This window comes from Scyliorhinus torazame, chromosome 2, assembly GCF_047496885.1.
Source record: "Scyliorhinus torazame isolate Kashiwa2021f chromosome 2, sScyTor2.1, whole genome shotgun sequence".
NCBI classification, from domain to species: Eukaryota; Metazoa; Chordata; class Chondrichthyes; order Carcharhiniformes; family Scyliorhinidae; genus Scyliorhinus; species Scyliorhinus torazame.
In genome coordinates this window covers 158,374,183-158,400,997 of record NC_092708.1, presented here as the reverse complement: position 1 = coordinate 158,400,997, position 26,815 = coordinate 158,374,183, and the positions used below count along the sequence as shown (strand labels likewise).

At 43.6% G+C, this 26,815-nt stretch overlaps 1 protein-coding gene across 1 annotated transcript in view; it reads left to right on the top strand.

Moving 5' to 3' along the window:
• Positions 1–26,815, top strand: part of dnah7 (dynein, axonemal, heavy chain 7) — a 570,689-nt gene that overhangs the window by 7,212 nt on the left and 536,662 nt on the right. Inside the window, exons 2-3 of the mRNA XM_072478629.1 lie at positions 16,146–16,205; positions 20,365–20,449. Of these exons, the coding sequence (XP_072334730.1) occupies positions 16,146–16,205; positions 20,365–20,449 (145 nt within the window). The remainder of the gene's footprint in view (positions 1–16,145; positions 16,206–20,364; positions 20,450–26,815) is intronic.

Genomic DNA, 26,815 nt, shown 5'->3' with positions numbered 1-26,815 from the left:
AGAAAGAATCAAAGCAGCTTGAATGCGAAAGAGAGAGAGAGGAAAAGGAAAAAGAGAGAGAAGAAAGGAAAACAGAAAGAATAGCCCGAGCAGAACAAAAAGAAAGAGAAAGGGAGATACAGATCAGGGAAAAAGAAACATGACAGTCAGTTAAAATTGGCGGACATAAAGGGAAACGTACAGTTGGAGGATAGTGATGAGGATAGTGAGAACGAGCGTCATAGTCGAAGGCTCGGTGGGGATCTATTTAAATATGTCCCCTCAGTGCCAGGGTTTGATGAGAAAAGGGTAGAAGCCTTTTTCATTTCATTTGAGAAGATCGCTAAACAAATGAAATGGCCACAGGACATGTGGGTATTACTGATTCAAACAAAGCTGGTAGGTAGGGCTAGTGAAGTGTTTGCATCACTATCGGAGAAGGTATCTGGGACGTATGAGGAGGTGAAAAAATCCATCTTAGGTGCATATGAACTAGTGTCTGAAGCCTACAGACAAAGGTTTAGAAATTTAAGGAAAGAATTTGGTCAAACATACATGGAATTTGAAAGGATCAAACAGAGTAATTTTGATAGTTGGATAAGGGCTTTGAAAATTGACCAAATGTATGAAGCTCTCAGAGAAATTATACTTTTGGAGGAGTTTAAAAATTCAATTCCTGATGTAGTGAGAACTCATGTGGAAGAGCAGAGAGTTAAAAGTACGATTTAGCAGCAGAAATGGCAGGTGATTATGAATTACTTCATAAATCAAAGCTTGGTTTCCGACATCAGTTTCAGCCTGTGAGGGATAGAAACTGGGGACATGAGAAATACTCAAGTGGTAGAGGCAAAGGTGATTTGATGGGAGATAATAAGGAGAGTGTACCTCAGATTAAAAAAGGAATCCAGAGGGTGGAAGAGACATGAAAAGTTTCAAATGTTTTCACTGGAATAAACTAGGCCATGTAAAGTCACAGTGTTGGTGGTGGAAGAAAGCACTGGGAAGGCTGATATGGTAAAACAGGATAAGCCTCTGGGGTTTTTTAAAAGTGGTAAAGGAAAGCCCAAGTGAAGCGAAGGAGGTGCAAAAGATTGTACAGCCTGATCAAGAGGTGATTGATAAGAAGGTGCCAGATCTCTTTAAAGAATTTACTTGTGTGGGTAAAATTTACTCGTGTATCAGGAGGGGCAGGTAAAGCAACCACAATTTTAAGAGATACGGGAGCTAGTCAATCTTTAATGGTAAGAGATGAGGAGTTATGTAGTTTGGGAGGAATATTGCCAGAAAAGGTGGTAATACTACTTGATGAACTTCTGCCCACTTTTCATCTGCCTGCATATGTAAAGGTCTCCATTTTCTCATCAAGACATCACTTTTACGGTAATAACACTCTGGTATACACTCAGATTCCTCTTCCGTGTATGCTTTCTGATACATCCGGTTTAATGTGGAATTCAGGGTGAGAAGAGTAGTGTTCCATTTTATAAGGTAAGGTTGGAAAGTCCAGTGAAGAATGGTGAAGTGGTAGTAGGAGTAATGGAGAAACGATCTTGTCCAGGAATACAGATATCTTGGGTAATGATATAGCTGGATCGCAGGTGGGAGAGATGCCTACTGTGGTTGATAAGACTGTGGAAAATCAGACAACTGAAGTGTTGAAGGACAAGTATCCTGGGATTTTTCCGGATTCTGTAGTAACAAGGTCGCAAAGTCACAGGTTAAGACAAGAAGAGAAATCAAAGAGTGAAGATAAAGTTGAAGTGCATTTATCAGAAACTATTTTTGATCAGATGGTTGAAAAAGAACAAGAACGGGTGGAGGATGAGGCGGATATTTTTAGTTCAGGAAAATTGTAGAAATAAACCGGATGTAGAAATAAACCGGATGTATCAGAAAGCATACACGGAAGAGGAATCTGAGTGTATACCAGAGTGTTATTACCGTTATTACCGTAAAAGCGATGTCTTGATGAGAAAATGGAGACCTTTACATATGCAGGCAGATGAAAAGTGGGCAGAAGTTCATCAAGTAGTATTGCCGGTGTTGCGAGTTGCACGTGAGGTACCAGTGGGAGGTCATTTGGGAGTAAGGAAAACTGAAGCTAAAATACAAAAACATTTTTATTGGCCTGGACTACATACAGATGTAATTAAATTTTGTCGATCATGTCACACATGTCAAGTGATAGGGAAACCTCAAGCAGTGATAAAACCAGCGTCCTTAATATCCATTCCAGCATTTGAGGAACCTTTTACAAGGGTCTTAATTGATTGCGTAGGTCCACTTCCTAAAATGAAAAGTGGGAATCAATATCTTTTGACTATAATGGATGTGTCTACCAGGTTTCCAGAGGCCATTCCAGTACGTAATATTACAGCTAAAAAGATTGTGGAGGAGTTACTTAAATTCTTTACTAGATATGGACTACCCACAGAAATACAATCGGATCAAGAATCAAAGTTTACCTCAAAATTATTCAAATAAGTCAAGGATAGCTTAGGAATAAAACAATTTAGATCAACTGCGTACCATCCAGAATCGCAGGGAGTGTTAGAAAGGTGGCATCAGACATTAAGCACAGTGTTGTCAAGATTATCCAGAGGATTGGGATAAAGGAATTCCATTTGTACTGTTTGCAATTAGGGATGCACCCAATGAGTCAACCAAATTCACTAATTTTTGGTCATGAGGTAAAAGGACCACTTAAATTGATTAAAGAAAAATTGTTGAGTGAGAAATCAGAATTTACATTATTGGATTACATGTCAAATTTTAGGGAACGATTAAATAGAGCAGGGGAATTGGCTAGACAACATTTAAAAGTTGCACAACATGTGATGAAACGGGCAGCGGACAAGAATTCCAAAGTTAGTAGTTTTGCCTGTGGAGATAAAGTTTTAGTATTGTTACCAGTGGTAGGTAAAGCTTTAAAAGCAAAGTTTTGTGGACCTTATCAGATTGAAAGGAAATTAAGTGAGGTGAATTATGTTGTAAGAACACCAGGTAAAAAAAAAACTCACCGAGTGTGTCATGTGAATATGCTTAAAAGGTACTTTGAAAGGGAAGGGAGAGAAAAAGGAGGAGGTTTTAATGATTCTAACTCAAAGTGACAAACCAAATCCAGATGACTGTGAATTTGATTTACCTCTAATTAAATTGGGAAACGAGGATGTTCTTAAAAGTTAGGATAAATTGTTGAGTTACCTTCCAGAGGAAAAACGGATTGACGAAAGAGTTATTGATATCACATGGGCAAGTTTGTGGAGATAAATTGGGAAGTACTAAAATGGCTATGCATGATGTATGTCGTGTTAATCACCCTGACGTAACATGGACTGCAACTGGATGCAGTTGTACTTGAAAGTAGACTCCAAACTTTGGTGTTGGTTCAATACACTTTATTGAACTTGTTAAGCAGTGCACACAGTTCGCTGTGGGTTTGACACTCTACTAGTCTAAGCGTGCTTACTATAACTAACTAGACCAGACTAGCTCTGAGCCACGTGCAGAAGGTGCTAACTGATATATACACCCTGACTCACTACAGTTGTCACCAGTGGAAAGAGGCAGAGTGTTGATGCCTCGTGTGTTTTGTAGTGGGAGACCACCTTCTAGTGTTCTGCCTGGTGATTGGTTGTGTTCTGTCCTGTGTGTTGATTGGCTGTAATGGATGTCTGTCACTGCCTGTCTGTATCTCATTATGTGCATGAGTGCATATCATGACATCTGCCCTTTTTAAAAAAAAAAAAAAAAATGTTGGTTGCTTGGAGCATTTGCGACTGTATTTACATACATACAATGGCGAGTGGATGAAAGCGAGTGGATGAATATGTACATAAGAGTTGTCTAGCGTGCAGATACAGAACAAAATTTACAAGATAAATGTCTATAAGTCCAATCTTTGGGGCTTGCATCTGATCCTTGTCGACCGCCTGAGAGGTGGAGGTGGGGACGAAGGCTCCTTGACAGGTGGGATGGCTGCCAGATTGGTGGCCTCGTGGTGCGAGGTGTCCGGAGGAGTCATAACAACATATGGAAAAGTAGCATCTGGTGGTGGGCAGGCAACTTTGCGCAGTGGCCTTCTGTTGCACCTGACAATGGAACCATCAGCCATACGAACTACAAACGATCTGGGAGCAGCCTGTTGAACAACAACAGCTGGAGCTGACCAGCCTCCATCAGGTAGCTTGATCCGAACAGCATTTTCCAGCGATAACACAGGCAAATCGGTAGCATGAGCATCGTACGTTAGCTTTTGCTGGTTCCTGAGTTGCTGCACCTTTTGCAGCACTGGGAGGTGATCCAGGTCTGGTAAGTGTATGGCTGGAACAGTCGTCTGCAGGTCTCTATTCATGAGGAGTTGAGCTGGAAACATACCGGTGGACAGAGGGGTTGCCCTGTACGCCAACAGCGCAAGGTTGAAGTCCGAAGCAGAGTCCGCAGCCTTGCAGAGCAGTTGCTTCACTATATGGACCCCTTTCTCAACCTTCCCGTTGGACTGCGGGTAGTGTGGGCTTGAGGTAATGTGGTTGAATTGGTATGACTTGGTGAAATTGGACCACTCTTGGCTGTGGAAGCAGGGACCATTGTCACTCATGACAGTGAGTGGAATACCTTGCCTGGCAAATGTCTCCTTGCAGGCCTGGATGACTGTCCTTGATGTGAGGTCTGACAGCTTCACAACTTCCGGGTAATTTGAGAAGTAATCTATGATGAGCACATAGTCACACCCATTGGCGTGAAAAAGGTCGATTCCCACCTTGGACCACGGAGAGGTCATGATCTCGTGTTGCTGGAGTGTTTCTTTTGTTTGAGCAGGCTTGAAACGCTGGCAGGTCGCACAATTGAGGACCATGTTGGATAAGTCCTGGCTGATTCCAGGCCAATAGACAGCCTGCCGGGCCCTGCGCCTACACATTTCAACACCTAGGTGTCCCTCGTGGATTTGTTTGAGCACTAAGCTCTGCAGACTGTGAGGAATAACGATACGATCTAGCTTGAGGAGGATCCCCTCGACGACTGTCAGGTCGTCCGTCACATTGAAGAACTGAGGGCATTGCCTTTTTTGCCAGCCATTTGTAAGGTGGTGCATTACACGCTGCAGAAGAGGGTCTTTGGCAGTCTCTTCACGAATGCTGATCACTCTTTCACCTGAGGCCGGGTGGTTGCTGGCACGCAGCTGCACCTGTGCCTTAATCTGGCGGATGAAGTCAACCTGTTCACAGGGCGAGGTGATGGAGCGGGACAGGGCACCCACAATTATCAGCTCCTTACCTGGTGCGTATACTAACTCAAAATCGTACCTTCGGAGTCGAAGGAGAATGCGCTGAAGCCGGGGTGTCATGTCATTCAAGTCCTTATGAATGATATGGACCAAGGGTCTGTGGTCAGTCTCCACTGTGAATGTTGGTAGACCCTAGACGTAGTCATGGAACATTACAATGCCGGTTAGGAGGCCCAGGCACTCTTTTTCTATTTGGGCGTAACTCTATTCAGGAGGAGTCATGGCCCTTGATGCATAAGCAACTGGAGCCCAGGATGAAGAGTCATCCCTCTGGAGGAGCACTGCACCAATACTGTCCTGGCTTGCGTCCGTGGAGATTTTAGTTTCCCTGTCCGGTTCAAAAAACGCTAGTACAGGAGCAGTGGTGAGCTTTGCTTTGAGCTCGAGCCACTCTGCTTGATGTGTGGGTAGCCACTGGAATGCAGTGGACTTCTTCACCAGATGCCTGAGAGTCTTGGCGTGTGAGGCCATGTTGGGAATGAATTTTCCCAAGAAGTTCACCATTCCGAGGAAGCGTAGTACCATCTTCTTGTCTTCCGGGGTCTTCATGGCGTGAATGGCCTTGACCTTGTCCGGATCTGTTTGCACACCCTGCTGGGATATCTGGTCGCCCAAGAACTTGATGGTTGACATGCCAAAGGAGCACTTGGCCTTGTTCAGCTTGAGGCCGTTTGCATGGACACATCTAAAGACTTGTTTGAGACGAGATAGGTGTTCCTTGGGGGTCGTGGACCATATGATTACATCATCTACGTAGACACGCCCACCCTCAATTCCCTCCATCATCTGCTCCATGATCCTGTGGAAAATTTCAGAGGCTGAGACAATGGCGAACGGCATATGGTTATAACAGTACCTGCCAAATGGTGTGTTGAACGTGCAGAGCTTCCTGCTGGACTCGTCCAGTTGTATCTGCCAGAACCCACGCGATGCATCTAGCCTCGTGAAGAATTTGGCGTGTGCCATCTCACTGGTCAGTTCCTCCCGCTTCGGGATCGGGTAGTGTTCCCACATTATGTTCTGGTTAAGATCTTTGGGATCTATGCATATCCGCAACTCTCCTGAGGGCTTATTCACACAGACCATCAAGCTGACCCAGTCAGTCGGTTCCGTCACTTTGGAGATGATGCCCTGGTCTTGGAGCTCCTGTAGCTGTGCCTTTAAACGTTCCTTCAGAGGAGCCGGCACCCGGCGTGGTGCATGGATTACAGGCGTGGCATCAGGCCTGAGTAGGATCTTGTAGCAGTATGTCAGAGTGCCCATTCCATCAAACACATCCGGATATTGAGCAAGGATGTCATCAATGTCAGCCTGAAGATCCACATTGGAAGAAGACATGACACGGACTCGCTGTACGAGGTTGAGTAGCTTGCATGCATGGGCACCGAACAGGGATGCCTTATAAGGCTTGACGATTTTGAATCGCAGTGTGACATCGATGACAAGATCCTAGTGCAGTTATGGCATTGCCATTATAATCGAGGAGCAGGCAAGCTGGTGGAAGAATTTCGGGTTGCTTTTTAATGCAGTCAAAATCAGCTTGAGAGATGAGATTGGCAGAAGCACCAGTGTCCAGCTTGAACTGGATGCTGCATTGATTCACTTGTATGACAGCACGCCATTCATCCGCGGAATCCACATTGAGGATAGATAGGCGTCTTGCTGAATTTGAGGAGGCATACTCACATGTAGTGATGATGCCCACACGATAGGGGGACTCCAGGCAGTCGTCCTCTGGATTCGTAGTGCTACCAGGATCAGAATCCCGTAAACCTTGCTGTACACATCGAATGCGCTTGCGTTGAAATTGGGATCGCTGGCCCTTGACTGGTGGTGCAGACCTGCACAAGGCTGCATATTGTCCAGGCTACCCACAATTTAAACATCGCCTGCCTTTTGCAGGGCATTGCCACTCTAAGTGGGCGGTGCCGCAGTTCGGGCACGTCATGACATTGACGTTGTTACGCTCCGTGTGTCGTCGCACATGCGCAATGCGGTCAGCCGACGTTCGCACCTGCGCAGTTTGGTTTTCGGTCGCTTCGTTCTCCCGTTCGTGTTGTGCATCCGTGGGGCCCCGGGAAAAGCGCGCAAAATGGCCTCTTTCATTGATACTGAGGCGCTGCATCCGGGCGATGGCCTGTACACTCTCTGCCTCGTGGAAGGCAAACTTTTCGTATTCTGCCTATTTGAAACGGGAGTACCGATTTCTCGCATGCTCATGCACTATACACTTCTCGATTGCGACTGGCAGGGTCATGTGCTTAATTTTAAGGAGTTGCTCCCGCAAGGAATCGGAGTGCACCCCAAACACGTACCGATCCCTGATCATGGAATCAGCGGTTGCACCATAATTGCAGGACTGCGCTAATATGCGGAGATGAGTTAGAAAGGATTGGAAAGATTCACCCTTACCCTGAAGGCGTTGCTGGAAGATATAGCGCTCAAAGGTCTCGAATTCACAGTGACTGTCGAACTTCTCCAGATGGCTTGGTCCCCCGCAGTTGATAGGAGCAGCTCGACTTTTCTGGCATCGGACGCATCCTCGAGGTCTCAGCCCTCAATGTAGAGAAGGAACCTTTGCTTGAAGACCTGCCAGTAGGCGCCGAGAATGCCGGAGATCCGTAGCTGTGGAGGGGCCTGGATCTACTCCATGCCACTGGAAGGCACTTGCTGGTCGTCACGGAATCACTCGAGGTAAACCACTTCGCGATAGTAGACTACTGGTACCATGTCGTGTTAATCACCCTGGGGTAATTAACACTGACTGCAACTGGATGCAGTTGTACTTGAAAGTAGACTCCAAACTTTGATGTTAGTTCAATACGCTTTATTGAACTTGTTAAGCAGTGCACATAGTTCGCTGTGGGTTTGACACTCTACTAATCTAAGCATACTTACTATAACTAACTAGACCAGACTAGCTCTGAGCCATGTGTAGAAGGTGCTAACTGATATATACACCCTGACTGCCACTACAGTTGTCACCCGTGGAAAGAGGCAGAGTGTTGATGCCTCGTGTGTTTTATAGTGGGAGACCACCTTCTAGTGTTCTGCCTGGTGATTGGTTGTGTTCTGTCCTTTGTGTTGATTGGCTGTACTGGGTATCTGTCACTGCCTGTCTGTATCTCATTATGTGCATGAGTGCATATCATGACAATGTAGATGTGGGAAATGCTATTCCAACTAAACAACATCCATATAGATTTAACCCTTTAAAACTGGCACAGGTTAACAAAAAGATTGAGTATGTTTAAAAATGGCATAATTGAAGTGGGTTGCAGCCAATGGAGCTCACCCATCGTGATGGTACCAAACCTGGACGGTACCCAATGGCTGTGTGTGGGCTATAGAAAGGTTGATGCAGTTACAAGAGCGGACTCTTATCCTATCCCAAGTTTGGAGAATTGCATTGAGAAAGTGCAACTGAGAATCGGCTTTTATTTCCAACCTGGATTTACTTAAAGGTTACTGGCAGGTACCTTTATCCGACAGTGTGAAGGAGTTTTCAGCGTTTGTGACTCCAGATAGTATATACCAATTCAAAGTTATGCCATTTGGCATGAAAAACGCCCCAGCCCCATTTAAACGGTTAATTAACAAAGTTGTTTTAGGATTACCCAATTGTGCGGTATACATCGATGATCTGGTAATTTTCAGCCAGACATGGTCAGAACATTTGATGGAGTTATGCGATCGGCTTCAGGAGGCGGGTTTGGTGATAAACGTAGCCAAAAGTGAATTTGGAAAAGCCCAAGTCACTTTCCTTGGCCATACAATCGGACGGGGTCGAATGGTCCCACGGGATGTGAAAACAAAAGTTATTGGAGAGTTTCTGATACCCTCGACATGACGGGAAATGATGCGATTTCTGGGTATTAGTGGATATTACCGGAAATTTGTACAGAATTTTAGCAATGTGGTCGCTCCACAGACGGACTTGCTGAAGAAGCGTAACACATTCCAGTGGATAGCGGAGTGTCAGCGGGCATTTGACGGATTGAAGGCTGTGTTAACCACTGCTCCTGTGTTAGTCATCCCAAATTACCCAAAACCCTTCAAAGTGGCTGTTGATGCGAGTGATGTGAGCGCAGGTGCGGTGCTTCTACAAGACGACGACGAAGGGCTAGAGCGGCCTATTGATTATTTTTTAAAAATATTGAATTCTCACCAGAAGAAGTATTCCACGATTGAGAAGGAGACTTTGAGCTTGATGCTGGCTTTGCAATATTTTCAAATTTATGTGACCAGCAATCCGTCTGACACAATTATTTATACTGATCATAATCCACTGACGTTTTTGGCGCGATTCCGGAATAACAATGCCAGACTGTTTCGATGGAGTTTATTGTTACAGCCATTTCATTTGAAAATAATACATGTGGCAGGACGAGAAAATGTGATAGCCGATGCTTTGTCAAGAATGTGATGACGAGTTACAGGAAGAAGAACTGAAATGGACTATGTTATTATGCCTGTTAGGGTGTGTTGTTTTTTTCAAATGAAAAAGTATATTTACTGTGTGCATTTCTTAAAGGATAGTAAGGTGAAAAATGAAACCATCTTGAAGTTGATGGTTTATTTTTTTTCTTGGGAGGAGGTGTCATGGGAATGTCACTTTAAGAAATGTTTGTCTGCTCAAGTGGCTGCCGTGATGTCAGAGTGTGGGTGGAGCTGAGCTCTGGCTCTGCTTTTTAGTTTTGCTTTGGGGAAAAGCTTGGGTGTGTCTGTGTTTTTTGGTTTCGTTTTAGTGTTGCCGCTGAAGCCAGCCAAAGAAGGGGTAATTTCAATCTCTCTGCCATCTAAAGACTATCTCTAGATCATTTGGTGAATTCAGAGTGATAACTGCTCTCTCTAGAGAATTTAAACCTGATGTGCTTCTGTAAAAAGGATTTTAGTCTTATGGATGTTAAAAGGAAAGTTTAAGGATTACTTAGAGGGTTGTATTCTTTGGGGGGTGTATTTGAATTGATGGTTGCTAAGATGTTCACTATATGTTTGGGTTAAAAGGTTAACTGAGTTCATAGAATAAACATTGTTTTGCTTTAAAAATTACTTTGGAATTTCTTCTGCACCACACCTGTAGAGTGGGCTGTGTGCTCCCCATACCACAATCTAGTAAAAGTTGTGCGTCAGGTGAACTCCATGATACACTTTGGGGTTCTCTAAACCCTGGCTCGTAATACTACCTCACCTCAAACACTTTTGACTCTTGTGTAATAACATTTTATGAGGGGGGTCAAAGAAATGGCTGAGCAACTAAATACCTACTTTTGTTCTGTCTTCGCAAATGAGGACACAAATAAGATACTAGAAATGTTAGGGAACGCAGGGTTTAGTGAGAGGGAGGTGCTGAAGGTGATCAATATCAGTAGAGAAATGGTGTTGGGGAAATTGATGGGATTGAAGGCTGATAAAACCCCAGGGCCTCATAATCTACATCGCAGGGTACTGAAGGAGATGACTCTAGAAATAGTGGATGCATTGGTGGTCATCTTCCAGGATTAGATAGACTGCTAAACAGTTCCTGCAGATTGGAGGGTGGATATTTAAAAAAGGATGTCGAGACAAAGCAGTGAATTATAGACTAGTAAGCCTGACATCAGTATTGGGGAAAATTCTAGAATCATTATCAAAGATTTTAAAGCAGAGTACTTATAAAACATTGGCAGGATCGGACAGAGTCAGCATGGATTTATAAGGGGAAATTATGCTTGACAAATCTACTGGAACTGTTTGAGGATGTAACTAGTAGAATTGCTGAAAGGGAGCCAGTGGATGTGGTGTATTTGGACTTTCAGAAGGCTTTTGACAAAGTCTTGCATAAAAGATTAGTGTGTAAAATTAAAGCGCATGGGATTAGGGGTAATGTATTGAGATGGATAGAAAACTGGTTGGCCGACAGCAAACCAAGAGTTGGAATTCATGTTTTTTTTTCAAATTGGTAGGCAGTGACTAGTGGCGTATTGCAGGGATCGGTCCTAGGCCCACAGCTATTCACAATATATATTAACGATTTAGATGAGGGAACAAAATGTCATCTCCAAATTTGCAGATGAGACCAAGTTGGGTGGGAGGGTGAGCTGTGAGGAGGATGCAGAGATCCTTCAGTGTGATTTGGACAAGTTGAGTGAGTGGGCAATTGGCAGGTGCAGTATAATTTGGCGAAATGTGAGGTTATCCACTTTGGTAGCAAAAGCAAGAAGGCAGACAGACTATTATCTGAATGGCCATAAAGTAGGAGAGGGGAACATGCAACGAGACCTGGGTGTCCTCACAAACCAGTCACTGAAGGCAAGCAAGCATGCATGTGCAGCAGGCAGTAAAGAAGGCAAATGGTATGCTGGCTTTCATAGCGAGAGGATTCGAGTACAGGAGCAGGGGTGGCTTGCTGCAATTATACAGGGCCTTGGTGAGGCCACACCTGGAATATTGTGAGCAGTTTTGGTCTCCTTATCTGAAGAAGGATGTTTTAGCTATAGAAGGAGTACAGCGAACGTTTACCAGACTGATACATGGGATGGCAGGGCTGACATACGAGGAGAGATTGAATCAGTTAGAATTGTATTCACTGGAGATCAGAAGAATGAAGGGGGATCTCATAGAAACCTATAAAATTCTAACAGGACTGGACAGAGTAGATGCAGGAAGCATGTTCCTGATGGTTGGTGTGTCCAGAACCAGGGGTCACAGTCTGAGGATGCGAGGTAGACCATTTAGGACAGAGATGGGAGACATTTCATCACCCAGAGAATGGTGAGCCTGTGGAATTCATTACCACAGGAAGTAGTTGAGTCCAAAACATTGTATGGTTTCAATATGCAGTTAGATATAACACTTGGGGCGAAAAGGACCAAAGTATATGGGGGAAAGTGGGATTAGGCTATTGAGTTGGATGATCAGCCATGATCATAATGAATGGCGGAATGGGCTTGAAGGGCCAATTGGCCTCCTCCTGCTCCTGTTTTTGTTTCTATGTCGCACTTTATTGATTGTCTTTTTGAAATTCAAATATACTACATTTACTGGTTCCCCTTGGTGAACCCAAATTGCAGGTAGCCTAATTTTCAAGAACTTCGACCACTGAAAATTGATTGAAAGCAGCCTAAGGTGTTTTGGGAATTGGGCTGAGTTTCTAAATTTGCTCGAGAGTGTCACTGGAATGTTAGAGGAGCAGGTGACCTGCCCCCATGAAAGCTGTAACAGATATGTGGACACCATTGACAGCGCTTCTAGAGTCTCCAGCATGACAGAGGGATGAAGCAGAGGCTGTAGAGAAGGGAAACTGGGCAAAGCTCTCTGCAACTTGGAGCAAAACGCTTCCCCGCTCCTTGATAGTGTCAGGAGCCAACCAACCTATCTAGCGTCTGGTGTGCATGCCCATCAGTGGTCTCCTGTTCACTGGGATCCTGTTCACTGGCCCATCAGGGTCTTCATCTGAGTCCTCTGCAGCACTAATAATCTGTAACCTCGCCCACTGGTAAGCTCACAAACAAACAATCTTTTTCCCTTGGTGTTGCTGCAACCCATTCGTATACAGATAACTAATTGTGTTGATTTCATCTCTATAATTGCCTCAAAGGTACTTGCAATGTCAGTTTCTGAGCTGGTGACTGCAAATGCCAAACCAAGTGACAGGGCCTCTCCTACTGTGTTGCTTGCTCTCTTTGTCTTTAGACTGTTGTGGCTGGAAGGTAGCAGATCTTTTTGAAGATTCCTTCATGGGGTGTGGTTGTCTCTGCAATTCCAGCTACCTTCTTAAACTGCTGAAGTGCATGTGGTGGAGGTGTGCCAACAATGCTGTTCGTGAGGGAGTTCCAGGCTTCTGACTTCATGACAGTCAGGGAGTATTGATATATTTCCAAGTCAGTTTCTGATCTGTGAGTTTAAGGGAAATTTGCTGGAGGTGGTATTCCAATGTGCTTGCTGCCAGTGGTTTTCTAGGCAGCGGCACGGTGGCACAGTTGTTAGTGCTGCTGCATCATAGCACCTGGCTCAACCGGGATCCGTGCTCAATTCTGGTCTCGGGTAACTGTGGAGTTTGTATATTCTCCCCATGTTGGCGTGGGTTTCCTTCGTGTGTTCCGGTTTCCTCCCATAGTCCAAAGATGTACAGGTTAGGTAGATTGGCCATGCTAAATTGCCCCTTAGTGTCCAAAAAGGTTAAAGGTAATTGGAGTTATTGCGTTCATAGTATCATTAGAATCATAGAATTTACAGTGCAGAAGGAGGCCATTCGGCCCATCGAGTCTGCACTGGCCCTTGGAAAGAGCCACCCTACCTAAGCCCACACCTCCATCCTATCCCCATAACCCAGTAACCCCTCCTAACCTATTTTTTTGGACACTAAGGGCAATTTACCATGGCCAATCCACCTAACCTGCACATCTTTGGACTGTGGGAGGAAACTGGAGCACCCGGAGGAAAGCCACACAGACACTGGAAGAACTTGCAGACTCCGCACAGACAGTGACCCAAGCCGGGAATCGAATCTGGGACCCTGGAGCTGTGAAGCAACTGGTGCTAACCACTGTGCTACCGTGCCCCCGATTGTGAGGATAGGGTGGGGGAGTGGGCCTGGGCAGGGTGCTCTTTCGGACGGTCACTTGATGGGCCGAATGACGACCTCCTGCACTGTAGGGATTCTATGAACTTGTGGGTTTGGAAGGTGCTGTTGAAAGACCCTTGGCGAGTTAGTACAGTGCACCTTGTAGATGGTACACAGTGTCTCACTGGTGGTGTGAGTGAATGTTTAACAAAGGGATACTGCTCAACTCGGCTGCTTTATGGTGTTAAGCTTGTGTGTTGTTGGAGCTGTGCACAATCCGGCAACTAGGGAGTGTTCCATAACACTCTTGACTTTTGTCTTGGAGAAAGGGTGGATAAGCTTTGGGAATCGAGCTACTCACCACAGAATTTCCAATCTCTGACCTGGTCTTATAAACCACAGTATTTATGTAGCTGGTCTAGCTACATTTCTCGTCAATGGTTTCATTTAATTTCATTCCAGAATGTTGGTAGTGAGTGATTCTGCAATTGTAATGCCGTTTAAAGTCGTGTTGATGTGGTTAGTTTCTCTCTTATCATTGGCATTGTGTGGACTTGTGTGCAGCGAACGTTATTTGCAATTTAATAGCACACGCCTGAATGTTGTTCAGATTTTGGTCCAAATGGACACTGACTGATTCAGTACTTAAGGAGAGGTGCGAATGTTACTGTATATTGTGCAATCATCAGTGATCGTCCCCACTTCTGACCTTGTGTTGGAGGGAAGTTCATCAGTGAAGCAGCTGAAGATGATTGAGCTTAGGATGCAACCTTGAACTGCTGCATTGATGCCCTGGAGCTGAGATGATTGTTTTTCAATAATCACAATCATCCTCCTTTGCTAGTTATGACTTCAACCAGTGAAGCGTTTTCCCCCTCATTCCCATTGACTAGTTTTGCCAGGGCTCCTTGATGCCACACTTCTCAAATGTCTTGATGTCAAGGGCAGTCACCCTCACCTCGCCTCACCTCTGGAACCCTGCTCATTTGTCCATGTTTTGACCAAGGCTTTAATGCTGTCTGGAACCGACTGGCTGTGGCGGAGCGCAAACCAAACATTGATGAGTTTGTTGGTGAGTAAATGCTGCTTGATGACATTTGTTAGCAAAATCTTCCATCACTTTGCAGATGTTTGAGAGTAGACTGAGTAGACAGTAATTGGTTGGATTATAATTCTTGAAGATCAGGCTGCTGTTTTGCCAGCCATGTTCCTTTGGTAACTCCTGAGTGCAGCCAGCTGCTCGGGAAAATCAATAATTGCATTTGGCCACTTGGTTGCATATCCATAGAGTTGCAGGCCCTAGGTGCCTGTTTCTTTGTTTCTACCAATGTGACAGGTGACACGCTTCAAGTTTGTAATGGGTACATGCTTCTTGTCTGTTATAGGAGGTTTAGGCACCCATTTAGCACTTTAAAAATGAACATGGTACCACTCCGTTTCCAGGTTATTCTGTTGGGTTTTACAGTCCCTATGGAGGGAACCTGACCAAGATCCTGATGCCCTGCAATAATTTAAAGCTGGGAGCTGTGTTAATTGCTTTCGGATGAGACTTCTGCCCCTATCTCAGTAGGAAGTCCATCTTAGAGAGCTGCCTGTCAATCGGATGACTGACAGCTCTGTGTTCTACGCAGTGCCAGTGAGAATGCTGGCAACTGTTGAGACTTCAGGTAGTGCACCACGTCAAGCCCAGGTAACTCTTGGGTCAGGGGTTAGAGAGCTGATTTCAGGAAGCCAGGGGAAGTGTTAAACTGAGGCCTTATTTACCTGATTACTGGATATGACAAATTCAATGGCACTACTCAAAGAAGAAAAGTGTGTTGCCTGGTGACCTGGTCAATATATGTCCCTCAATGAACAACATCAAAAATAAACAAAGTGGCCATTTATCTCATTGCTCTTCTTGAGAACTTGCTGTGTGCAAATTGCTCAATTTCTCCAAACAGTGACTGTGTTTGAGAATAATTTATTGGCTGTGAAGCATGTAAGGATGTTGCAAGGATGAGGATGATCCTGTACAAATGCAAGTTTGATCCTTCTTTTATTCATTTGTTTCGTATTCCTTTCATTGATAAGCTTTCATAAACTGGGTTAGCTCATTGAAACTGAACACGAGTTGCTAGTAAAGGTCACTGATTAGAATCAATCCTCCGGTTCCCAGACGTTAATGTTGTTATCAGTGACACTTCTACTGAAGGGTCTTGTCTCTTTCATTTAATTTTGATGCTTCAAAATTTCTTGTACATTATGAAAATAAATTAGCTGATTTTTGTATTGGTGTAATACATAAACTTCTTCCATTTCATATTGATAATCTGAATATCTTTCTTGCATTTTCAGGCACAGAATAAAGGAAAGCTGCCCAGGAATGCAGTCTCATTCTTACCACAGTTACCCGCGGTAATGTACCTTTAGATAAAAGTTCAAGATAATAGGCTATATTCTAGCAGTAGCTCATTATGATAAATTATTTGAATAATTATTATTTGAATATGCAGGATTGCATTTTTAATCTTTCAGTTTGATTGTTGTGCATCAATGCCCAGGAACATTTAAACAGTATAACCATACAGTTGGCTACTGGCAGATAAAAGTGTAACTAAATGGATTAAAATTGTCACCCAATTGAAGGATTTTAACCATTTGGTTACCAGCAGCACTTTGCGATTACTGGAACTCAGTAGAAATTTAAGTTAAAACTTCTCAGGTGCAAATAAGAATTGTTTTATTTGTCTTACAATTGAAAGTCATTTTAAAGTCCAGCCATCATATGGCTCACAAAGAGGCAATTTGTAGACCATTGAACTTTCAAACAATCACAGATAAAATTTACTTGCTTAGGCAAACAACTCAACAATAACTTTTAAAGTCAAAGTCTGAAAATGAAATATGAATACAGAGAGACAGATAACGAATAGTAAGTCAAAAAAGAGAGAGCGAGAATCTTCAGCTTCAAACCAACACCACCAACCAACTAACCAACCAACCTACCTAAAAAATGGCAGAACGAAACTCTTCAGTTATACTGTTTCATATCTGCCTTAAGCCATCTAATCACACCCCAATATAATCCTAATTGGTTTGGGTTAGACTCAAACACATCTGATTTGCCGGCAAGCCGTCCATCTTTAATATGTAACATTACTTCTAATTGTTTCGTATCTGCATACTTGTATATGTTAAAGAATGCGATATTGTGCTTTATCAAGGCCAGCAGAAACTGGTTTTCTCATGAATTGGCTATTGTAACAATGGAAACTTCATGTTACCTTGTCATGCAATGCTGGACAATGACTTGAAAAATGTAAATCAAACCGTCTGTTTTAATCTAGTAAAGTGAATTATGCTGCTTCTATGAAATTGTTATGTTTTGAGAATGTTGGAATCAAATATATTTGATTTGATGTTTTATAAACTGTCCATTTATAAAAAACAGCATAGTCTAGAATGTTTCAGCCTGTATAAGTTATGGAATGTGATTCAGGCTGTAATCACTAATGGCCTGAAATGAGAACAATAGAGTCTTTAAGCTACTGGGCTCTTGTCACCTCATTGCCATGGATTCAGCCCTTGTCCTTGGAGAAATGTAGTGAAAAGTGTTTGTCTTATCAGACTTCTGTGTTACTTTAAAACTATGTACCTAAAAGTTGTGTTGGAGGAAATGATTAAATGAATTTGCAGAATATGTGTTTTTAATCCTTAATTTAAAACTGGGGCTTAATATTTGTGCTTAAACAGCTATCTTTTACCTATATTAGGTGTATTAGAAATACCTGGCTTCTACACCAATTAACAACACATTATATATGGAATAATTTCAAGGAAGCAATCTAAACTTGGGGTTCTGATGACCATTCTAATCTTCTTGCAGTTCTTTATCACGCTGTTTTATCATCTTAATTATATTAGTATTATAATGTCACTCATACATAAAGTGAGTTAAAGATAAAAATATTTAACATACGTCATGGTTCATGGTGGCAAATTCTAATTATAATGATTACAGTTCGAAAGAAACTATAAAAATAATAAAATCTAGTATTTTAGAGTCCAGGAACTTTTTGGATGAAACAGAGCTGAAACGTTAACCCTATTTCTTGCTCTTGGAGCTTTTTGAATGAAGTGCATTAGACACAGTAATGCTCCTAGGAATTTTCTTCAGAGCGAAATTCCATAACCATCCTTTTTGCAAACTACAGGAAGAAACGGAGCGAAGAGGACTGGGCAGGAAAAAGTAAAATAAACTTGAAAGGAGTGCACTTGAGTGGTTAAATGCCTTTTTACGTTGATGGGCCAGATCTTGCTCAGCATCTTGGGGCTTATGCAATAAGATTTTTTTCTGCACCATTCAGCTCAAAGAATTTACACCATCACTTGCACGAATTGGGAGTGCAACAGGACTTCTCTACGTTAGTGACAACCAACAGTTTATCCCTTAAACAATATGATTAATAGATAGTGAAAGAAATAGAGGAATGACAGAGAAGGAGAACGGCTTAATTTGGAAATATATCGAGTCAAATCAGATACTGAAAGAGAAATAAAGAAAGGGATTGAGAGAGTGAGAGAAAGGAAAAAGAAAAGTTTTTTAAAAAGTAAAATGCGAAATTTTATCAAATTCTAAGAAGGATTAACGGAATACTAGGAATGAGCTAGAATAGATTAAATTGTTCCCTTTTGGAGATTGATTGACATCGGCATTGACAATGATCATATTGTTAAGAAGGCACTTGTACTAAGTTATAAGCACTAATTTTCTGTGTTGTATTTTCCAGGAAATTAATGTGCAAATTTAGCAAGTTCTTAAAAATACTGGGTGGCTAAGGATGAGATGCTGTTTGTGCAAAGCAAATGGCGGGATAGTAATAGACCACCTATCTCTTTAACCCATGAACTTGTCGGCTGATTTGCACAGCGGTGCAGTGGTTAACACTGCTGCCTCACAGCTCCAGGGTCCCAGGTTCAATTCTGGCCTCGGGTGACTGTCTGTGTGGAGTTTGCACTTTCTCCCCGGGTCTGCGTGGGTTTCCTCCGGGTGCTCTGGTTTCCTCCCACAGTCCAAAGATGGGCAGGTTAGGTGGATTGGCCAGACTAAATTGCCCCTTAGTATCCAAAAGGTTAGGTCGGGTAACTGGGTTACGGGGATAGGGTGGAGGGCTTAAGTAGGGTGCTCTTTCCAAGGGCCGGTGCAGACCTGATGGGCCAAATGGCCTCCTTCTACAATCTAAGTTCTATGATTCTATGATTATCAATGTGGTTAACATGCTGTTATTTTCCTGCAACATTGGCCAATTCTCTTTTATCACTAATCCTTCTTTATGTGCTTGCATTGTTAGTCTGACACTGATGTTTGGTCATGCTGTCCCCTTGGACTACATTGTACTCCCATTGTGTCTAACGGAAGCCATTGCTGTGCCAATTCTAATTGTCTCCTATTACGTCAGTCACATCTATGCTGCCTCGCTTTCTTTTCTTGTGAAGCAAAGCAAATCTTTTAACATTTTTAGTAGATGTTCTACCACTGCATCATAGCCGGAGAGTCAGTGGTGTACTTGTAAGCTATATTAGACATTTTTTGCAGAAATAAGATATATTTAAAAACCTTTACTGGTCATTCAACACTCCTTCTTGAATTATTTGAAGATAGGTGCAACCCACAGCACCATGATCTCCACCATAGTTGGGACAAGGAGGCAGGCCCTGAATCCACCACTGCCATAATGAGGATCAAACCCTGTGGTGTTTGCAGCAATCTGATCCACACTAGCCCTCCAGCCAACTGAGTCAAACAGCACTCCAAAGGGCTCTGCATTGCTGTGGCAACATGTGCTTTTTAATGCATGTTGTAGCATGGAGCTATGGATAGGGATGGTAGAGGCTCCAATTTATTTCCATCAGATGACTGAACAAGAATTTCTCCCACCCTTACTGCCAGTAAATATTGGTGTATTTTGTAGGAATTTCTAAGTTGGATACTCAGCCTGTTTGGCCATGTTATGATTTGTGACACCTTTGTTGGCCATCGAGTGCTGGAGTGGCACTTGAACCTGGAGCTCTTAGAGGCAGGGACACTACCATTGGGCCACAAGTTCTTCTCCAGTCAGCACTAAATATGTCAAAATATTTTCAATGCAGTTGTTTTATGGTATCATTTTTTTCTCCGTGTATCCATAATAAGCTTGAAAATCTATTTATTTTATTGAACAGTAGTAGGCATGTGATTCTATTTCCCAGCTATTTCAACCCATTATACATCTAATGTAGACATGAATATTAGTTGCTGAATGCAGAAAATTAAGATAACGCTACCTTAAATGTTATTGCTTTGAAACATTGTATATTTGTTGAATGTAATATAGACTTTGTTTAAAATATCAATAGAGCAATGAAAATTACTGTGGAAGTAATTGCTTTGGGGCATTTTAGCAGCAGTATAATTATGTTTAGTAAGTATTTAAAAATACCCTCCCAAAGCACAACACATAATTGCACCTAGAATGAAAACAATGTTAAAGAAAGCAACTAATGTTTTTGGTTCTATGTTTGTACAACCTTTCAGAGCCGGTCCAAGCCATTGTGGCATTCAGCCTCACCTTCATTTTTCCTTCAAGCAGAGGATGAGGATGAGCAAAGTGATTTAACAAGTGAGTTTGAAGTACAGATATATAGCAATTGTATTCTATCATATTGAATAGAGAATCATGCTCATAAGGTATTCTCAAGTATCAATAAATCGATTAGATAATTTTGAAAATTTTCACTTAATTGCTAATAAAGATTTGACCCCGTCATTCTGAGAGGCATTGGTACCAGTACTGGGTCAGGAAGAAACTGTGCCATTGCTTTATTTGGACATCCTGAGGCTGTGAAAGGTGCTATCCATCCAAACTGCAATGGGTCCTGTGGTCCTCTGGAATAGAAAGGTGGCATAGACTTTAAACAAGTTAAATAAAAGTTGGGAGGAATGTACAGCAAATGTGAGACACTTAAAAATGACCAAAACTGAATTAGAGATCATAAAACAGACCGAACCAGACGCGCACTCTAACACGGTATTGAAGGAGTCCTGCACCATAAGAGGTGTCGCTTATTGGGTCAAACAGTAACCAGTTTTAATTTCCAAGAAGACCAGGGCAGTTATTCCCACTGATCTTGACTCTTATTTCTTCCTAGGTTAGCATCATAAAAATAGATTATCTGGTTATGATCACTTTGATGTTTAATAGGGTCTTTGTGTATGAAAACTGGCTGCTGCATTCCCTATAATACAGAGTGAACAAAATTACTTTATTAGCTGTGCAGAGCTTTATTTGGATATCCTGAGGATGTGAACGGAGCTAGTATAAATGCAAATCTTTCTTTTGTTTCTTTATAACAGAAATAAAAGGAGGGGAACATCTGGGCAATAGTGAGAATTGTACAATATGCTTTAAGATAATAATTGAGAAGCATCATAAAGACCAAGCAGTAGATTGTAAAAAAAGCTTTTTTGTGGGTCTGAGAATAGAACGTGGGAAAATAAAATGTGCAATATTGACACTCATTGTGGCACAGAAATAGAATACAATTAAAACAATGTTTAATAGAGTTCAGAAAAAATATGTTCAGCTAAGAAAACAAGAACAACTAATGAGAAGGTCTGGATGAATAAAGGAAAATTTGAGAGTAAAGAAAGAGGCATTGAGTAGATGAACTGTAGGGAGAGCATGTCGAAGGAGAATATGATGGAATTGGGAGAGAAATAATAAAGACAATTTGGAAGACAAAAGAAATTATGAAATTAATTTATCGAGGAACATAAAAAAGTAAAATATTCTACAGACGCATCAATAAAAATGTAAATTGGGATTAGAACAGAGCCATTAAGGAATTGGCAGGACAAAATCATATAACAGCAATAGCGCAATCGCAAAAGTATTCAGAAAATATTTTGTTTCAGTATTTATCAGGAGGTGGGCATGAGAGAACTACTTCATGGGGAGGTGCCTGTTCAGTTCAATACTTTTCAACTTAATTCTGGACTCGGGCCTAAGGCTGAAATAGATTTGGAAAAATTGAAATGTTTGAGCTTTGCTCATTTATTGTACTGAAAAGAAATTGGGCCCGATCTAACGGAAAAGTTCCTAAGTGTGGTAGCGAGCGGAAATTGCCGGGTGTTTCTTGACGGCCGACCTGGTGGGGCCATCACCGATATCTAATTCCTCCCACAAGTTCCGAAAGACGTGCTATTAGGTGAATTGGACATTCTGAATTCTCCCTCTGTGTATCAGAACGGGCGCCAGAGTTTGGCGACTAGGGGCTTTTCACAGTAACTTCATTGCAATGTTAATGTAAGGCTACTTGTGACAATAAAGATTATTAATAATAATGTTAATTAGGACACTTAATGGTGTCCACAGGCTTCACGTCGGAAATGATTGTCCCGCCAGCTTATTTACTTGGATCTCGATCGGCAACTCCTCGCTAACTAGGTGGAACAGCTCATAAACTGATCCCACAGAGAAAACCCCAGACAGCACGTAGCCATGCCACCACACAGAACAGCCCTACGTTTAGGTGATGCTGACCTGGCCTGACTGTTGGACCTGGCGGAGTCCCAACGGGATACTCTGTTCCCCTGAGGGGATCGGAAAATCAGATGCAAGGCAACCTGTGCTGCCTGGGAAGCAGTGTCAGCGGCCTTCAGTTCCTGTGGTTGACACCGCACCCCTGCTCTCAACAACAATACCGCGCCTGTGCCCCAGCACACCCTGGCACCCGCCTGAACCCTGCCAAAGCACCCCACCCCGTGATGCATGAAGCGTGGGGTCATGATGCCCTATCTTTGTCCCGCAGGAGAAGTTGGCCCACGACAGACCGGAAAGCGCCCAGTCGGGCAGCATGTTGCTGGATATCAGAATCTTTACCCCCTACAAGGAACGGGCCCTGGAGGTTGCGGGCGTGACCGAAGACATATTGGTCACCAACGTCGAGCTTGGCCTGCTCTGCAGAGGTGAGTATCCACCGGCCCCACCCAGATGAGCTGTCATATGTGTGCTGTTCATGCCAGAATGATCCTTCCCTCCCGCTGACCACCTGTCCATTTTCCCGCAGGATCGTTATCTGATGGTGCTGGCCCAACCGATGTGTGCCTCGCCCCTGCTGTCCAAGAGACCACCTTGGAGAGAGCTCCGAGGATGCCACCATCAATGCGTCACAGCTGTCATCCCCACCCTCCACCAGTGCAGATACCCAAACCTCGGTGAGCGAAAGTAGTGGACAGGCTTCTGGGGCACAATCTGGTGAGCACCACTCAGTTGCTGATGCACATCAGGCAAAAGCAAGAACATCCACGGAACAGTCAGAGGTCTGCTGGATCCCAGCACCCAGCTGGGTCCCAGTCTGATGTTGAGTCTCTAGGCCAGATTATCTCGGAGCTGATGCAGACACTAAGTTGCAGCCGTGAGATTCAGAGGGGGATGTCAGCGACACTCCAGCAGGTCCAATGCCGATTGGAGGAGTCGTAAAGGCTACGGGTGCAGAAGATGGCACTGGCAATGAGTGGCACCGAGGTCAACACTGCTAGTGAGGTGACCGCAGTGGAGAGCGTGGAGCACATCAATAGCATAAGTGATGGTGTCCAAGGCATTGCTCAGTCAGTGACTGCCATGGCTGAGGGCCTCGACAGTATGTCCCAGTCACTCGGAGACATGTCCCTGATGGCGACGGATCTTGCCAAGTTGCTGTGGAACAAGTCCCAGTCTCAGTCTTGACATCAAGGCAGCACTTGACCGGGTATGGCATCAAGGAGCCCTATCTAAACTGGAGTCAGTGTGAATCAGGGGGAAAACTCTCCGCTGGTTGGAGTCATACCTGGCACAAAGGAAGATGGTTGTGGTAGTTGGAGGTCAATCATCTCAGCTGCAGGACATCACTGCAGGGTAGTGTCCTAGGTCTAATCATCTTCAGCTGCTTCATCAATGACCTGCTTTCCATCATAAGGTCAGAACTGGGGATGTTTGCGGATGACTGCATAATGTTCAGCACCATTTGCGACTTCTCAGATAATGAAGCAGTCTGTGTCCAAATGCAGCAAGACTTGAACAATATCCAGGCTTAGGCTGACAAGTGGCAAGTTACATTCACGCCACCCAAGTGCCAGGCAATGACCATCTCCTACAAGAGAGGATTTAACCACCGCCCCTTGACATTCAATGCATTACCATTGCTGAATCCCCCACAATAAACATCCTGGGGGTTATCATTTATCAGAAACTGAACTGGACTACCCACATTAATACTGTGGCTACTAGGGCAGGTCAAAAGCTAGAAATCCTATGGCTAGTAACTCCCCTCCTGACCCCCCCAAAGCCTGTCAACCATCTACAAGGCACAAGTCAGGAGTGTAATGGAATACTCTCCACTTGCCTGGTAAATGCAGCTCCAACAACACTCGAGAAGCTCAACACTATCCAGGACAAAGTAGCCAGCTTGATTGCTCCTCCTTCCACAAACATTCAAACCCTCCACCACCAACGAACAGTGGCAGCCGTGTGTACCATCTACAAGATGCACTGCAGTAACTCATCATGGTTCCTTCGACAGCACTTTCCAAACTGAAGATAAAAACTCACCACTATTCTTATAATTCCCCCTATACCAAAAAGGGTCGATATTCTAAATGGTGAACAGGGATTCTCACTCCCTGACTCCTATGCAGGCTTCGGTGGGTGCTATTCAGGTCAAACTATATTTTCAAGTTATCCCCCGGTATAACCCATACCTTCACAGAAGAATTTAATCTCCTTACCACTTAGTAGCATTGATCCTGGGTCCCACGTTGCTAAGTAAGTAAAGTAGACTTTGTAATAACCACTTTTTCAGGTGAAAACTTTTAAGTTATTTTATTATTATAGTTTTTCTTTTAAAAGATGCAATCACTGTCTTTACAGAAAAGTAAAAATATCTTGCTTCTGGATTCTCCTGGTTGGTTGAAGAGACCTTCAGGTCCACCTTGACAATCACTTTTATTTAGCTTTTGGTCTTCCTCAGATGGAATCACTGTTCTGCTAGGTTGCTATGCTCTATCTTTCCCATGTACCGAGCTATGAGAGCTGGCTCTGCTGGTTGTCCCGTTTCTTAGGGTTTATATCCCCCTTCTAGCAGTTCTTAAGTTTTTATGATTTTATTGTAAAGTAACTTTTATTTCACTTGGATTGTAAAAGGTACCTTTAATCAAAATTTTTCTAACACAACTAAGTATTCATTTTGAGCATGACCTCATCTCATAGATCTGTTTACATTGTATCTTTTGTGATGTTCAAAAATGCTTTGATTTCAAAGTAGTGTGACTTTTGATTCCTGTCATTTCTATAGATTTATTATCAATTTGTGTCCCCAGCTCATAAGTTTGACTTTGATTTGGGTCTAATTTGTGTTCTAGTAGACAGGCTGTCTCCAGCTTTCTTTAATTTACCTGATGTCAGCAGAACTTCGCACCTATACATTTGTCACCAAATTCGACTGAAAACCTCATCCATTCTTTTCCATCTGCTTACTTAACTTCAATGAATGTGTGAAATATTGCCTTTAGCTTTATACTAAAAATTCTATCGGTTGTGAGTTAAAAGACTTGCCTCACATTTAAATATTTGTCACCTAATTCAACTGAAAACCTTATCCATTCTTTTCCATCTGCTTACCTAACTTCAAAAGGAGGTACGAAACATTGCTTTTAGCTGTATACTAAAATTCACTCGATTGTGTCTTGAAAGACCTGCTTGTTTTTTTGCTAAGCCTGCTTGACTAAGGCTATCTGCATTTTACAATCCTCCCCTGCAGCTGCTGTTAACCCTTTGTGAGATTTTTCCCTACATTCTCTCATGCACTCTTAGATCAGGTATTGCCAGACTTCCATGTTTCAAATGACATATCTTTCCATAATTTCAATGACAAAACCCATGACCACTATTATCTAGAAGGACAAGAGCAGCAGATACCTGGGAACCCCACCACCTGGGGGTTCTCCTCCAAGTCACTTACCATCCTGACTTGGAAATATATTGCCGTTCTTTTTCTGTCGCCGGGACAAAATACTGGAATTCCCTCCCTAATAGCACAGTGGGTGTACCTACGCCTGAAGGACTGAAGTGGTTCAAGAAGGCAACTCACCACCACCTTCTGAAGGGCAACTAGGGATGGGCAACAGCGACGTCCACATCCTGTAAATGAATATTTAAAAATAAGATGGGGATTGCCCAGTCACTGAAAGATGTGTTCCAGACGCAGGTAGACTTTGGCGAGGCACTGCAGAGCGTGGCGCGGTTACAGAGGGACATTGCTGAGGGCATTGATACATGGTGCAGCCAATGAGGCTGCAGTTGCCAGGGCTGACAGAGACGGATGACACAGGAACCAACAGAGCTCAATCCAGCTACCCCTCCATCCGAAGGTGACCCTCAGGGTCCTACGGGCACTGGACGGGAGGGTAGAGCGCTGGAACCACCCTACTGAGGCAGGGGCAGTGAGTGGGAAGGGGGAGGGGGTTAAATGACTGACAAAGGCATGTCCTGTGAGAAGAGAGCAAGGATGAGTCTCCTGGACATCAGGGCATGCTCAATCCTTGCCACTGCCTGTCCTCCACTCTCCAGCTGTTCCTTGAGGTCATCCCCGGGCTTGTCCTCTAGCCCCTTCTGGTCCGGCTCCTCCCCATCCAACTGTTCTGACGAGGCTGCATGATATTCCTCATCCATCTTCTGTACGTGGTCCAGCTGCTGTGCCAGGCCCAGGTTGTGGAGGACACAGCAGATCACCACAAAGCGGCGACCCTCCGGGCGCTGTACTGCAGTGCACCACAAGAATGGTTGAGGCATCAAAATTGCATTTTAAGCAGCCGTGCACTGCTCAATGACAGTCCGGGTGGCAACACGGACCTCGTTATATCGGGTCTCCGCATCGGTTACCGGCCTCAGCACTGGCGTCATTAGCCATGTCATGAGCGGTTACCCCTTGTTCCCCAAGAACCATCCGGT